The sequence below is a fragment of the Lemur catta genome, chromosome 8 (genome assembly GCF_020740605.2).
Source record: "Lemur catta isolate mLemCat1 chromosome 8, mLemCat1.pri, whole genome shotgun sequence".
Taxonomy (NCBI): domain Eukaryota; kingdom Metazoa; phylum Chordata; class Mammalia; order Primates; family Lemuridae; genus Lemur; species Lemur catta.
In genome coordinates this window covers 56,599,017-56,613,284 of record NC_059135.1, presented here as the reverse complement: position 1 = coordinate 56,613,284, position 14,268 = coordinate 56,599,017, and the positions used below count along the sequence as shown (strand labels likewise).

The window sequence follows — 14,268 nt, the reverse complement described above, 5'->3', positions numbered from 1 at the left end:
GTAAGTACCACGGCAGAGGTAAGGCAAAATCATTCTTAAAAATATTGGTAATAAAAAGTGACATATGATCATTTCTAGCTTCCTCTGACAAATGTGGCAGCTACATAATGTGAAGCAGGGCTTTCAGTTCTTGGGCATTTACTAAGTGCCAGGGACCGTGTTAAATACTTTAGAGATACTCTCATTTAATCCTCACAACCACCCTTGAGAGATCTTATTACCGCTATTTACAGACAAGGATTTGAGACTTGGAGAGTTTAAGAAATTTCTCCCAACCACACCGATAGTGAACTGTAGAGCCGGATTCATCCCGGGCCTTTCTGACTGCTAAGGCCGCATTCATGATAGGCCTTGGTGATGATAATTAACTTGGAAAGTGACATTGTGAACGCAGAAGCCTTGGAGTCAGGAAGTGCGAATCCAACCTTATCTCTACTCTGTGACCTTTGGCGAGTAACCCGGCTTCTCGGTGCCTTGATTTCTCCCTCTGTTAGATGGAGTATTGATATGTGCTCCATTGTGTGTGTGTGTGTGTGTCGGGGAGAAATGAGGTAATGTATGTAAAGAGCTTAACACATGAGTTGCTAAAAACATGTTGGTTCACATTCTCCTCAATATGTTGTAGCTCTAAGAATGAAGTAGATTCCTTTTTGGCAAGGAGAGAAGAAAGGTATTAGTATTCTAAAAATGGATCATTAGTGATAATTTGCTACAAAGATTCTTGGCTAATGCATGCAGGCGTGACCCTAAGCTGACGGTGCCATTGCAGAGATCTCTTTTGATGAAGAGAGAGGGAAAGGAAAAGAAAAAAGGAAGCCTTCTGGAGCTCACATTCCCACTCCTCCTTAGGCATCATCTGTAATAGCAAATGGTGGCTTTGAAATTGCTCTGACTTTAGCTTTATTTTTATTTTTAGGATAGTATTTTTAGTAGACTACAAAGGAGCCAGAATAGCACAGTGGTTGAGTATAAATAGACTTTCATTTAGACTGCCCGGGTTTAAATTCTAGCTCTACCACCTAACAGGTGAGCGACCTAGAACAATTTATCTTCTTGTTATCTCTTTAAAATGGTAAAACATATATTTTACCTATCTCATATGGTTGCTGTGAGGATTAGATGAGCTAATACAAGAAGTGTGCTTGGCAGAGCACCTGGCATGAAGCAAAAGCTTCCTAAATGTTTAAGATTTTGATTCTAATTATCTCTTAAAGAATGAGAGGAATCAGGGTGTAGGGATGCTACAGCCCTAACGTCCAGACTAGTAGTCCAAAGAGTTGGCATGTCCAGAATATTTGGTTAACTGGAATTAGTGCAATATTTAATAACGAACATTAACTATGATCTACACCAAAATCTGTGTTAGGTACTTGTACAGCTATCCCAAGTAATCTCTACTTTAAAAGATCAGTTAAGTCAGGGCCAGAGAAATCAAGTGGTTCTTCCAAGGTCATGTGGGAAACAAAAAGGGGCACCTATGTTCAGATCCAGGTGCCCCTGGGCCCCCAACTCGGTCCCCTGCCCTGCTGCCCACTCCTCAGAGGGGCAAATGTCAGATTCTCTTCCCACAAGTGTGCCTGACTTCCTTTTTATTTTTTATTTTTTATTTTATTTTATTTTTTAGACTAGTCAAGTGCAGTGTGAGGAGGGGGGAAAGCAGCAGAACAAGGAGTTCAATCTGTAACTGACTGTGAACAATCAAGTGAGATAACTCATTACCTTCGACCAGTCCTGGCTTCCTTTTTAAAAATCAACTTTATTGAGGTTTAATTTACATGCAATCATACGCACCCATTTTAAGCATATCGTTTCATCAGTTTATGTAAATACACTGCACAGCCACCACTAAAATAAAAACATAGACATTTTCATCACGCAGAAAGATTCCTCATGCCTTTTTGCAATCCTTCCCCCACTTAGCCCCAACCAACCACTGATCTGCTTCCTGTCAATATAGGTTAGTTTTGTCTTTTCTGGACCCTCCTATTGTAAGCATGCAGTAGGTATTCTCTTGTGTCTAGTTTCGTGCCTGGCTTAGGAAGTATAGAAAATCTGGCATCCTTTGGTCTTCTTCTCTCATTCTCAGACCGCAGGGTGCAAACTAAGCGATTTGGAGGCAAAACATCTGCATCATTCTGGTTTTGTCAGGGATGCAGATTCACCCCTCCCTCTTCATCAAAATCTACCCAGTCCTCTCTCTCTGGGGATTATTGATACAATTGGACTTACGGTCCTGACTTATGAAGGCAAACTATATGGGCTACTGTGAGCTGGGTCCCTTCTGTTGGAGAAAAATGACTCACACTCCGTAATCCTCCCTCTATGCCATAAGGGACAGGGCAGTGCTATCCTTTGTGTTAAATTGGGATACCATGCACAGGACCATAACATATCTGAGCTGTTGTCCTAAAACCCAGCAGGGGACAGAAGCTGGACTCCAACCCCAAGAGCAGCAGCAGGATGTGACCAGGGCTCTCAAGCCCTTTGTCATTTAACTTCTCTGAGTCTCAGTTTATTCATCTATGAAATGAGGAGCCCGAAAAGACTGTCCTTGAGGGCCCTCTAACCCTAGCATCCTATCACCCACCTGTTCTCACCCTTGGCTACTTTTTCCCCTGATTTTCTACAGACATGAAATGGGAAATGCAAATATAAATGAAAAATGACTGGGAAAAAAAGCAGTATATATTATGAATAGAGTGCAAATAAATGCATTGGCAGAATTTAATCTCATGGAGAAACTGAAATAAGGTTAGGACATGAATGCAATAGCTGAATTCGGTGAATCAGATATGATGCCTTATTTCTCAGAGTTTACCCAGAAATTGATGCCCATCTTTTCCCCTCCCTGTTTTTGCCTCTAGCTGTCTCAGCAGTGCCTGGGCCTGGGCCTCGGAGGGCATGAAGTCCACAGCAGACCTGCATCAGTGAGTGCCCCACCCTGGCCTTGCTCCAACTCCAAAGGGAGTCGTAAATATTTAAAGTGGGTGTGCTACAAATATTCCCCTTCCAACTCGCACTGAATACATATGCCATAACACACCATTTTATTTCCCCAGAAAGTAATTTGGAGAGTAGATGTAAACCCTAATACTATGCTTGTGTGTCTTTTATGTTTTATTTCCAGAAAACTTGGCAAAGCAATTGAGTTGGAAGCAATAAAACCAACTTACCAAGTCCTGAATGTACAAGAGAAGAAAAGAAAATCAGTGAGTCGAAACTTTTCTCTTCTCCCTTGTCTAAAGCAAGATTTCTGTCATTGGCCCAAGGAGGAAAAGGTGATCTAAAAGTGGTACTAGGTTTCAGGAATTTATCATAAAAATAATTAGAAACACAAATTCAAGATTGATATGCAAGGATGTTTGTTAGAGCATTGTTTATGATTGTAAAAAACTGGAAACTACTTCATCATTCAGAAATAAATTATGATACATTCAAGCAATGGAATACTTTATAACCATTATAAATCTTACTATATAAAAATTTAATCACATGGTAATTTTTTCACGACATAGTGTTAAAAAAACACAATGAAGAAATCTAATAAATAATATAACCTCAATATTATAAAATAAATATGTGTATACTTGGATAGAAAAAAACGTGGAAGAACTTTCCCAAAATGTTAATAAGAATTATCTTTAGATTATAGAACTAAAGGTTATTTTTGATTTCATTTTTTGTACTGTTTTGTATTTTTATTTGTATACAATTTCACTTATTCTATTTGTAAATAGAAGAATGATAAGCACAATTTTTAAAATGATATTTTGTATGCATATCAGCTTGGAATTGTGTAAAGGTAATAATGAGTAAATTCTCAAAGTTAAAAAAAATAGTTAAACAATTCTTTCAGGGGCACCCGTTCCTCTTATAGCATATCCTATGGTCTTTCTCTATGCCTTTCCTTCCAGAACAGTTTCATTTGTGTTCCTTTTTCTTTTTCTCTGTGTGTCATTCAGTTGTTAAGCACTTTAAATGATGTTTGCAGGCAGCAGAAATGGGTGTTTAATCAATGTTGCTTGGCTCTGGTAGGGCTGGGGTCCTGGTCACTATTTGTTTCAGGGCCAGGGGCAGGTAAGACATTCCTAAACCATAGCAGGGGCCTTGTGAAGGGAAGGAGCAGCGCCCTGGGGAGTTTCAGGGCCAGACAAAGCAGGCGCTGACAGTAGCAAGTCAGCAGGATGAGGGGATTTGTGAATGCTGCCATGGAAGAGTAAATATAAACACATATTCAAACTCATTAAACTGAATCAGTAAGTAGAACTGATGTTTGTAGGTATATTCATGTGTTTTACCTGAATGGATGTTCTCTTTAGGGCTAGGGTGAATGGATAGAAATTTATAGGAATTACTAGAAAGCAATATAATCTGCTTTTGCAAGCCAACTTAATAAAAACCAAACATTAGTCGCTATTTTATTAATTATAAAATTTTATTATGTAATAATGTGATAGTTATTAATGCTCCTTTAGTGCTTACCATAATTATGCACAGTGCTATGGTAATTGATCACAGTGCCTTAGTTCATTGATGTCGTGACACTCCCTAAAATGTGGTTCCTATTGATCATCTTCTCTACATTGCTCCTCCCCACTGCAGCCCACCACCCTCTTCCACTCTCTCTCAAAAGATAAAAGATTAGATTTTATTTTAGAAATTAAACTTGTTCCACCTTCCAGCCACACACATAGTCAAAAGTTGCATTGTGCATAAAATTATTTTCGTTGTATTTGTTACAATAAACCCTAGACTCTAAATGCAACCAACTGGAAAAAAGAAAAGTATAGTGTTTGCTAAATCTCCAAGTGGTTGAGTAGTGGCTAATCTACTGGGATCGTGGTCCAGGAAAAAAGGTTCCTCTGGAACTTATGTCAGACGTCTCTGAGAGGTTGCCGAGATCCGTCTTCATCATTATTACTCTTGTTCCTTTGGCTATTTAAAGCAGGGGGGAAAGTTAATTATAATTAAGAATTCAATCTCTTTGAAATTAAAGAAATATTCACGTTAGGGGCAATGGAAACACTTAGTAAAATTAGCACTGCTGGGACTATTGGCAATTCTCATGGTGTTGATGTTGGACACGGATTGATGTTGAAGAAAATGTGATAGGACCTGCAGTGATACCAACCGGCAAAGGCCTCCTCCACACAATTGCACATATTTATGTGCTGTTTACATTGTTAAAGATTAGAAATCACTATTTTACCACATCCTGTGAAGATATACTTGACACAGGGATAAAATAATTTGTCTACTTTCCTCCATATATATGTCCATGGTAGGATTTTGAAATTCCTATGAATTGTGAGAACAATTGTGCCAGAATTAATAAGCCAACACTACGCTGTCTTAGTTCAGGCTGCTACAGCAAAATCCCATAAACCAGATGGCTTGTAAATAGCACAGATGTAGTTCTCATAGTTCTGAAGGCTGGGAAGTCAAAGTCAAAGCACTAGCAGAGTAGGCGTCTGGTGAGGGCTGGCTTCCAGGGTCATGGCTGACTGTTCACACTCACTGTAACCTCACCTGGCAGAAGGGGTGGGGCGGTTCCCAGAGCCTCTTTTATGAGTTTACAGCAGTGACTAAACAAGAAGAAAGCAAAACATGTTTCCCTTTTTTTCTCTTCAATAGCTTGATAATGAAGTTGAAAAGACAGCAAATCTTGTCATTAGCAACTGGAATCAGCAAATTAAGGCAAGTATCCACCAATATCATTTGTGTAAACTATTTTTAGGATTGAGGCTTCTCGCTTTTGTACAAACATGATCCTGTGTAGTGTTAGTATTTCTAAGTGCTAACTGGAGAGAAAAATGTTTCCTCACCTGAGTTATTACAAAGACGTATCTTTCACCCAAACCAATAAAAGAGCATGGATCTAAATATGATTATGATTTATAGATAACACTTATATAGCATTTATTATGTGCCAAGTGCTATATATTTATATATTTCATCATCACAACAATCAGCCCAATGTAATGTGACCTTGCGTTGTCATCCACTTTTACAGATGGGGCGGAGACACAGAGAGGTGAGGTAATTGGCCCAAGGTTACAAAGCTGGTTAATAGTTGAACCAGCAGTTGTTGCAAGTCTACAAGTGTTGGGCTCCAGGGTCACTGCTCTTAACCATTACTCTATACTGACTGCCTTGCTGTAGAATTTGCAACTTAGGGCAAGCGACAAACATCAGCTGAGTTTTTTTTTTTTTTTCATTTGTAGAAGGGTGTTAGTGACTCTACCTCACTAGGTGAGGGTGGCACAGTGAGGTGTGGGTAGCAATATATAAAGGGGGATGTATTTATCAGCTCCACAAGTGTGTATGGTCCCCTTCTTGTGCATAGCACTATGGTTCTTGTTTTCAAGTAATTTAAAATTTAGTTAGCAGGATAACATGTGAACAGGAAATAGTGAATAAATTCTAAGGAGAGAAATTATGATCTGATGTGAGAAACCAGAGCATATCATTATGGGTTCTTAAGCAGAGAAAATAACAGACGGAATGCATATGTACAGAAGATTATTCTAGAGCAACCTAGTACAGGAGGAATTCATTTCAAGTAGAAAGGACTAGAAACCAGGAAATCTGCTAAGAAAACTCAATGAACAACCCCCTTTGAGGAGACTTGTGCTCCAAAAGCTGAAATTTTCCTTTTTCATCTCCAAAGTGTTAATGCCCAAAGAGAACCTTTACAAATAAACAGCCACTAGTGCCAAATAATTAGTGACAGATGCTCTTAGAAACAGGTGACCCCAGCGTAGCTTCTGAAACATCTGCTGGAACTAAGGATGGACTCCAAAGACAATAATAAGAAATGTTTAAGATAAATGAATGTCTATACCCACAGTCAATATTTCAAAGTCTCAGAAGAAGTATCCATTTTTTTTTTTAAGTTTTGCTCCTGGTTTTATGAGCTTTCTTTAAAAGGGTTTGTTTTTAAAAACTCCATTTTCTTTAAATATTCAGCTTTCACAGGAAATTCAATACAATGGACCCAGTGCCAGCAACAATGCTCAGCAGCTGCAACTGCCTCCAAGAACAAAAAACATCTTCTATTAGTTCCCAGTTTCTACCAAGTCATTTTTCAAAATAAAAAGATTTTTTATGAAGAGTGACAGAGAAATTAGCGAATGTAAAAGTCTTGAGCTGTAATAATTTTCTTTCCTGTTACAATTCAAGGAATTCAGCATGTCTGTAATGCTGAATGCTCCATGGTCTCCTTGGAGCCACAAATGAAAAGCCTTAAAGACCAAGTCGTCTTGCCGCCCCTCAGTCATCAGCAAGCACGGGACTGACGGAAGGTAGAGGAAGAGGCCGTGAGCTTCTTAGCCCTTTCGTTCCCTTCCCTAGAGGCTTCCCATGTTTAGGGGGTGCAGAAGGCTTCGCTGCTGCTCCCCAAGGTAAAATGCCAAGAGAGACCTGAGCCTTCCGCCTTCGTTGTCTGGTTTTGCTATCCTTGCATCGTTGAGGTGAAAAACCAAACACTCTTTCAATCAGCCCAGTTCCTGCAGGCTAAATCCAACTCTAACCAACTTTTGCTTGCTTATTTTATCTCTGGAGCATCATCTTTAGCCAAATACAACTGTGCACGGTAGGAAATGACCACCTAACCCACTCCAAGGGTTCAGACATAAACAGGGTAGGGTGACTTTGAACACTTCTTCCTTCCCCACCTCCTCCCTCTCCCCCAACTCCAGCAAGTGCAGGCTGCTTCACAAATGCCAGGCAAGTGCCCAGCTCTCCTGTCTGGGTGTCAGGAAGCAAAATTTTGACCCTTGCTGCAAGTTTTAAGAGGACATCTTGAAACAACCTCAATTGTTGCCTATATTAGTTTAAAAGAATGGTGCAGGCAGTCTTCTTTGTTTGTTGCAATATTTTTTGTGATAAAGCCATCATGCTCGCTAGAACATTGTTTTGGAGGATTTCAGGCCTTCGGTGATTTAGCAAAATCTGTAATTCTCTTGAGTTTACCCAATATAATGAAAAAATATGCAGGGGTTCTCAGGACAAAGTATTGGCTGCTGTGATGTTTTAGGTAGATTTTGAGGTGAAAATGAAGAACTAAAAATACACAATTATTAAAGCTAGCACATGAGCACGCTCTGTTGCAAGGGCTTTTCTCTTGATGTGTTTCTGCTCCTTTTTTCTTGTTTGTATGTTTTTGACTCTAGGCTAAGAAAAAATTAATGGTGAGTACCAAGAAGCACGAAGCACTTTTCCAGCTTGTAGAAAGCTCCAAGCAATCCCTGACAGAGAAGGAGAAGCGGAAGGTAAGCTGTCACAGCTGGCTGGGTGCATGCGGCTCAGAGGCGGGCGGCTTGCTGCCCTTAGCTGTGGACACAGAGAGCTGGCTGGTTCCTCCCGCTGTGTGGGGTCTCAGCGTAAATCATTCCTGGTCCATACATACATATATTTTGAACTTTTTTATTTTGTATTTTTTTTTCAGAGGCAGGGTCTTGGTATGTTGCCCAGGCTGGTTTCAAACTCCTGGGTCCAACGGATCCTCCCACACCAGCCTCCCAAGTAGCGGGACTATAGGGGCATGCCACCACACTTAGCCCACATATATATATATATATATATATATATATATATTTTTTTTTTTTTTTTTTTGAGACAGAGTCTCATTTTGTTGCCCGGGCTAGAGTGAGTGCCGTGGCGTCAGCCTAGCTCACAGCAACCTCAAACTCCTGGGCTTGAGCAATCCTCCTGCCTCAGCCTCCTGAGTAGCTGGGACTACAGGCATGCGCCACCATGCCTGGCTAATTTTTTCTATATATTTTTAGTTGTGCAGCTAATTTCTTTCTATTTTTAGTAGAGACAGGGTCTCACTCTTGCTCAGGCTGGTCTCGAACTCCTGAGCTCAAACAAATTCACCTGCCTCAGCCTCCCAGAATGCTAGGATTACAGGCGTGAGCCACCGCACCTGGCCTATTTTTAAAATATTATTGACCTGTGACAAATGAAACCAATGATGTCCAAATTTTTTAAAAGGGAATCCTCTTAATAAAAAGATAAAATTCTCACCTCACACCCAAATAAATTAAAAAATATATATACTTCATATATGTTGTATGTTATATATAGTACTTTATATATTATACTACTATGTTGCAAACATTATACAGCATAAAAAAGTAGAGACATTCATAGAATGAGATAAAGCTGAAATAATATTTTAAATGATTAGCTAATTGTGATGTCTTTGTATAATCATTATTGTTTCCAGGCAAAATATACACTTGGAGCAAATCTTAACCATAGTAAATATAAATACATTTTTAATAGTTCTCTTAATGATTTTAAATTTTTTTTATCAACTTCTTGTCAGATCTCACTAGATCATTTGGTTTTTGCCTTTTCGTGTGGGTAATGACATGCTCATAAGCAGAAGCAGGAGTGAGCATCAGCTTTGACCCTTCTGTGGCTTCGTTGTGTTTATCTGTTTTGTAGTAACATCAATCTATAGGTTCTTGGCAGCAGGATTTTTAAGATATTTGCACATTTTGTGTATATTAACCTAAATGGAGCCAGATAATAAGTCTGTAAAACCGCATGACCCAGGCACATGACAATGGTCACATATCCCTGGAAGCTGGAGGTGAAGACACTAGTGAGGCCCAGGACGGCTCCTCGGGTTGCAGAATGCCCACCTTCCCCACAGGCCACTTCAGAATCCACTACTGTCCGTCTGTGAGCAGCAGTGTGACTCATATATTAAACAAGAGTGAGCTTGATAACTGTGCTTTTAGCAAAAATGAACAGAAATAATATTAGGGTAGAGGAATAAAATCAAGTATTTTCTGGCCAGGTGCAGTGGCTCACACCTGTAATCCTAGCACTTTGGGAGGCTGAGGTGGGAAAATTGCTTGAGGCCAGGAGTTTGAGACCAGCCTGGGCAACACAGTGAGATCTCATCTCTACAAAAAAAAAAAAAATAGAAAATTTAGCAGGGCATGGTGGTGTGCACCTGTAATGCCAGCTACTTGAGAGGCTGAGACAGGAGGATCGCTTGAGCCCAAGAGTCTGAGGTTGCAGTAATATGATGACACCACTGCAGTCTAGCCCAGGCAACAGAGCAAGACCCTGTCTCAGAAAAAAAAAAAAAAAAAGATGAAAGAAAGAAAGAGAGAGAGAAAGAGAGACAGAGAAAGAAAGAAAAAGAAAGAAAGAAAAAAATCAAGTATTTTCTGTTCACACCGCAATAGATTATCTTGTACATGTCTTGTGGTATGTGCCCCAGATTAGAAAACTTTGAAATAGTCACTATCTTAGAGTGTCCTCAAGAAAATGCAGTCTGTACCACTGCAATGCCAAATGTTATTAAAAGGAGAGGAAAATTGTCATGGCAAGTAGCTCTCATTTCATCTGAAAAAAATATCAGTTGAATAACTTAAATTCATCATTAGCAAGATTTTACAAGGTTCTTATTTCTTCACATGTCAGTCTTCACAGTTGGAAATTATCATAACCAGCACTGAATAATGAGGCAGCTTCCAGTTTTAACATACCCCCAGTATGTTAAAACACCAAGCACCAGGTCCTGCTGGAGGCATCCGGAGCCCTCATTAGAAGCTATTCTTTGCTGATGTCAATCACTAACAAAGTCAAAAGCATGGCAGCTAAGTGGTGAATTTCCTCTTCCTGCCCTTGCAGCAGCTTCCCTGGGAGGTGCCGCTTCCCTCCTCCAGCTGGTCCTGTAACCATAGCCTCCGTTGTTGTTCCATCATAGACCTCTGCCTTAATCTGGAAGCTTTTTTGAGGGGGAGAGCACAGGGGGTCCTAAGGCTGAACACCTAGCACTGGCAGCATTCATTTTCTCATCTCACATAGAAATGCCCATGATCTCTGACCTGAGCCACTGTCCTGTGCTGCTCCTGGTTTCCTGCTCAGCAGTCCTGGTCCTCTCCAGAAGCTGATATAAACCTCTGTTCTCTTCACAACTCCATCCACCAGCTCTGGGTAGGCTACTTTGCTTCCTACCTAAACAGAAGTCAGCACAGCCACCTGCTGACTAAAGTAATGGCACCCACATATCTGCAGCTAAGAGGCCAATTCTTCATCCTGTGCTCCGAGACCATCCCATCCTGCCTCCCAGAGGCTCTCTCTTCATTACCTGGCTCTCTCCTGTATCTTGGGCAGCCCTTTTCTAATGGTTCTTTCCCATCAGCCTTCTCAGCTCCCCCTGTCTTAGTCAGTTCTGGCTGCTATAATCAGGTGGCTTCAACAACAGACATTTATTCTCACAGTTCTGGAGGCTGGAAGTCTGAGATCAGGGTGCCCATCTGGTGAGGCCCCTCTTTCGGTCTGCAGACTGATATAACTTCTCGTTCTATCTGCACATGGTGGCAAGAGGGCAAGGCAGCTCTCTGGGGTCTCTTTTATAAGGGCACTAATCCCATTCATGAGAGTTCCACCCCCATGACCTAATCACCTCCCGAAGTCCCCACATCCTAAACACCTTATACTGGAGTTAGGATTTCAATATATGAATTTTGGGGGGACACAAACATTCATTTCATTGCACCCCCAATCTTGGGAGAGTAGGGAGACTCAGGGAGACACTTTTCTATGATGTCTCCTGTTCTCTCCAGATATGATCATGTCTCTTTCTTTTTACAATAATGTTACTGAAAGTCTGGTACTTGTCCCCAAGGCTGAATCAGTGAGAATGAAGAATGAGGACAAGTGGTTTGAAGGAAAGGAAAGAGAAGTTTATTAATTTGCTGGCAAATGAGGAGGGCAGTGGGCTAGAGTCTCAAAAGACCACCATCCTGCCTTTAAGTGGAAAAATAGGGCTTTTTAAAGGGGGATTTTCGGTGGTTGGGCTCTGGTCTATGTAACAGGTGTCACATGTCCTGGCATCAGGCTATTGTTTAACTATACTCGATGGTTCCTGTGGACCTCATCTCCAGCGATGATGATCTAGTGACGCTTGGAGAATTCTGTTGAACCATCTCCTGCGGTTTAAGATACTAGAAAACAAATAACAAAGAACATTTTTCTGCACCTTTGATGACTGGCCTGGGGAAGAAATGCAGGTTTTAATTCCCAAAAACAGTAGGGGGGTTTAAAGAGACAATTTGTAAGACATTTTGTTGCCTTTTTTTCAGCTCTTTACCTCCCTTACAATAAGATTTACAATAAGAAAGAGTTTCTGTGCTCTGTCTCCACTTTCTCATTTCCTGTTCACTCTACAAACCACCCTAATCAAGTTTTCCCCATTCAACTAAGAGCATTCTTGCCATCAAAAACAATGTTGCTAAAGCCAAGAGGTACTTTTCAGTTCTTCCCTTATTTAACTTCTTGAAAGTACTAAGCATCGTTTATTTCTCCTTTCTAAAAACATTCTCTTAACTTTAGTGACACCTCATGCTTTTGGTTTTCCTCCTACTTTTCTGTAAATTTTATCTTAGATTTCTTTATGGATTCCCTTTTTTTGCCTAACCTTCCTATATTTCAGTTTCTAAATGTTTCTCTCCTGGGCCTGGCTCTGTTTTGTTTGCTATTGTATCTCCAACGTCCAACATAGTACTCGCAATTTCAGGTACTAAATATATATTGTCAAGGCTTCAACTACCATATCTATGCTGACAATATCCAAATTTATATTTCCAGCCCAAACCAGTCTCTAAACTGCTTCCTGGCATCTTAAACTCAATATCCAAAGCCAAACCCTTCACTTCTCTCTACCAAAGATAATCTTTATTTCTGGGTTCTCTGTATCTTTGAATATCACCATCCACCCTATCCTCCCAATTCTAATTCTTAAACCAAATACTTCTTGAATTTGTTCACGTATGTCTATTTCCACTCCCGATACCGGCTCTCAGGCCACCATCTCCTTTTGCCTGGTGTATTGCAACTAACAAATTGGTCTTTTTGCTTTCGGTGTTGGCTGTTCTTATCTATTCCCCATGTACAAGCCAAGCTGACTTTTCTGAAGGTCGAATCCGAGCATAGCATTCTCCTTTTAAAAGCCTGCAGAGGCTTCCCAGTGACCTCAGAATATGGTACAAACTCCTTTATGTGGCCCTTAAGACCCTTTCTGACTTGACCCTTGATGATCTCTTTAACAGCATCTCTCACTACTCTCCCTGTCAAACTGTATGATCCAACCTCATCTAAAAACACTTTTTCTGTGTCACACCATACTATTTTGCCTTACCAATTCCTACTTTTCACTTTAGGTTTATTCACATGGGGATCATTTTTTAAGTACTTACTAGGTGCCAAGTTATAGCTTAATGTCATTTTAGTTCCAAGGCTGGTTTAGGTGCTTCTCTTGGTACCCCAGTGATACCTAAGTACTTCTATCATCCTGGGATCTAGCACACAGGATGATAATGGCCTGTGTGGGTCCCTGACTAGAGAGGGAGCCTATTCTGTTACCTTTTCTATCCCCAAAGCCTTGAACATGACACATGGAAGGCACTCAATGTCTGGTGAATAAATGAGATGTTTGTCCCCAGAGAAAGAAACAGGGAAAGAAAAAGAATTCAAGCTTTGACAAATTTTAGTAAAGGTTTCTAAGAAGTTCCTTAAATAAAAATATATGTGTCTGTCTTTCTTAAAGGGAAATCTTGAAAAAGAAAAAAGAATATTGGAGTGTACATTCTTCTTTTATATCTGTTTGAGACCATTTGCTGTAAATTTGCTGAGCTGAAAATTCTAGTCAACAGTTCTGTAGTGTAGGCTGGTAAATGTGAATGGTGCTCTCAACAGTGACTCAGTTCTTATTCCTGGGGGTCTGAGCATTCTCGGTAAGAATCTAAGGACAATGATTTAGCAAAGTATAAGAATGGCACCCTTTGATTCCTTTCACTGTATTATCATCCGGTTAAAATTCACAAGCTCGTGTTTCTACAGATGGATGTGGTTCATTACACTTGATATACAAAACCAAAATGACCTGTGTAGGTCACACATCAGAGCTAAGGGACAGGGAATAGCTAGCATATCAACTGGAATAATAAAGTGAGCGGTATTAACACTCAGAATTTTAAATGAATGTTCTTCATTATTGTAATGTTAGTCAAAATGCCCTTAAACATAAAGAAGGTCAATCTTAAAAGCTTTCGTCTCTGCCCTTGAAACTCCTAACCTGTTTTGAGTCAGGGGAGTTCTTAATGTTCCTTAAATAGTGGTTTGAAGACTATTTGCATCTGAATCATTTGAAAAGGTGGTCAAAATTCAGATTTCCCAATCCCACTACAGAGCTATGGAGTCAATATTGTTACTTGTAGAACTCTGGAATTTGCAGTT

General features: G+C 40.1%; 1 protein-coding gene across 1 annotated transcript in view; it reads left to right on the top strand.

The window, feature by feature from the left end:
* Nucleotides 1-14,268, top strand: part of NOSTRIN (nitric oxide synthase trafficking) — a 56,749-nt gene that overhangs the window by 22,176 nt on the left and 20,305 nt on the right. The window contains exons 4-7 of the mRNA XM_045559032.1: nt 2,865-2,927; nt 3,128-3,209; nt 5,635-5,697; nt 8,175-8,273. Coding sequence (XP_045414988.1) covers nt 2,865-2,927; nt 3,128-3,209; nt 5,635-5,697; nt 8,175-8,273 — 307 coding nt within the window. The remainder of the gene's footprint in view (nt 1-2,864; nt 2,928-3,127; nt 3,210-5,634; nt 5,698-8,174; nt 8,274-14,268) is intronic.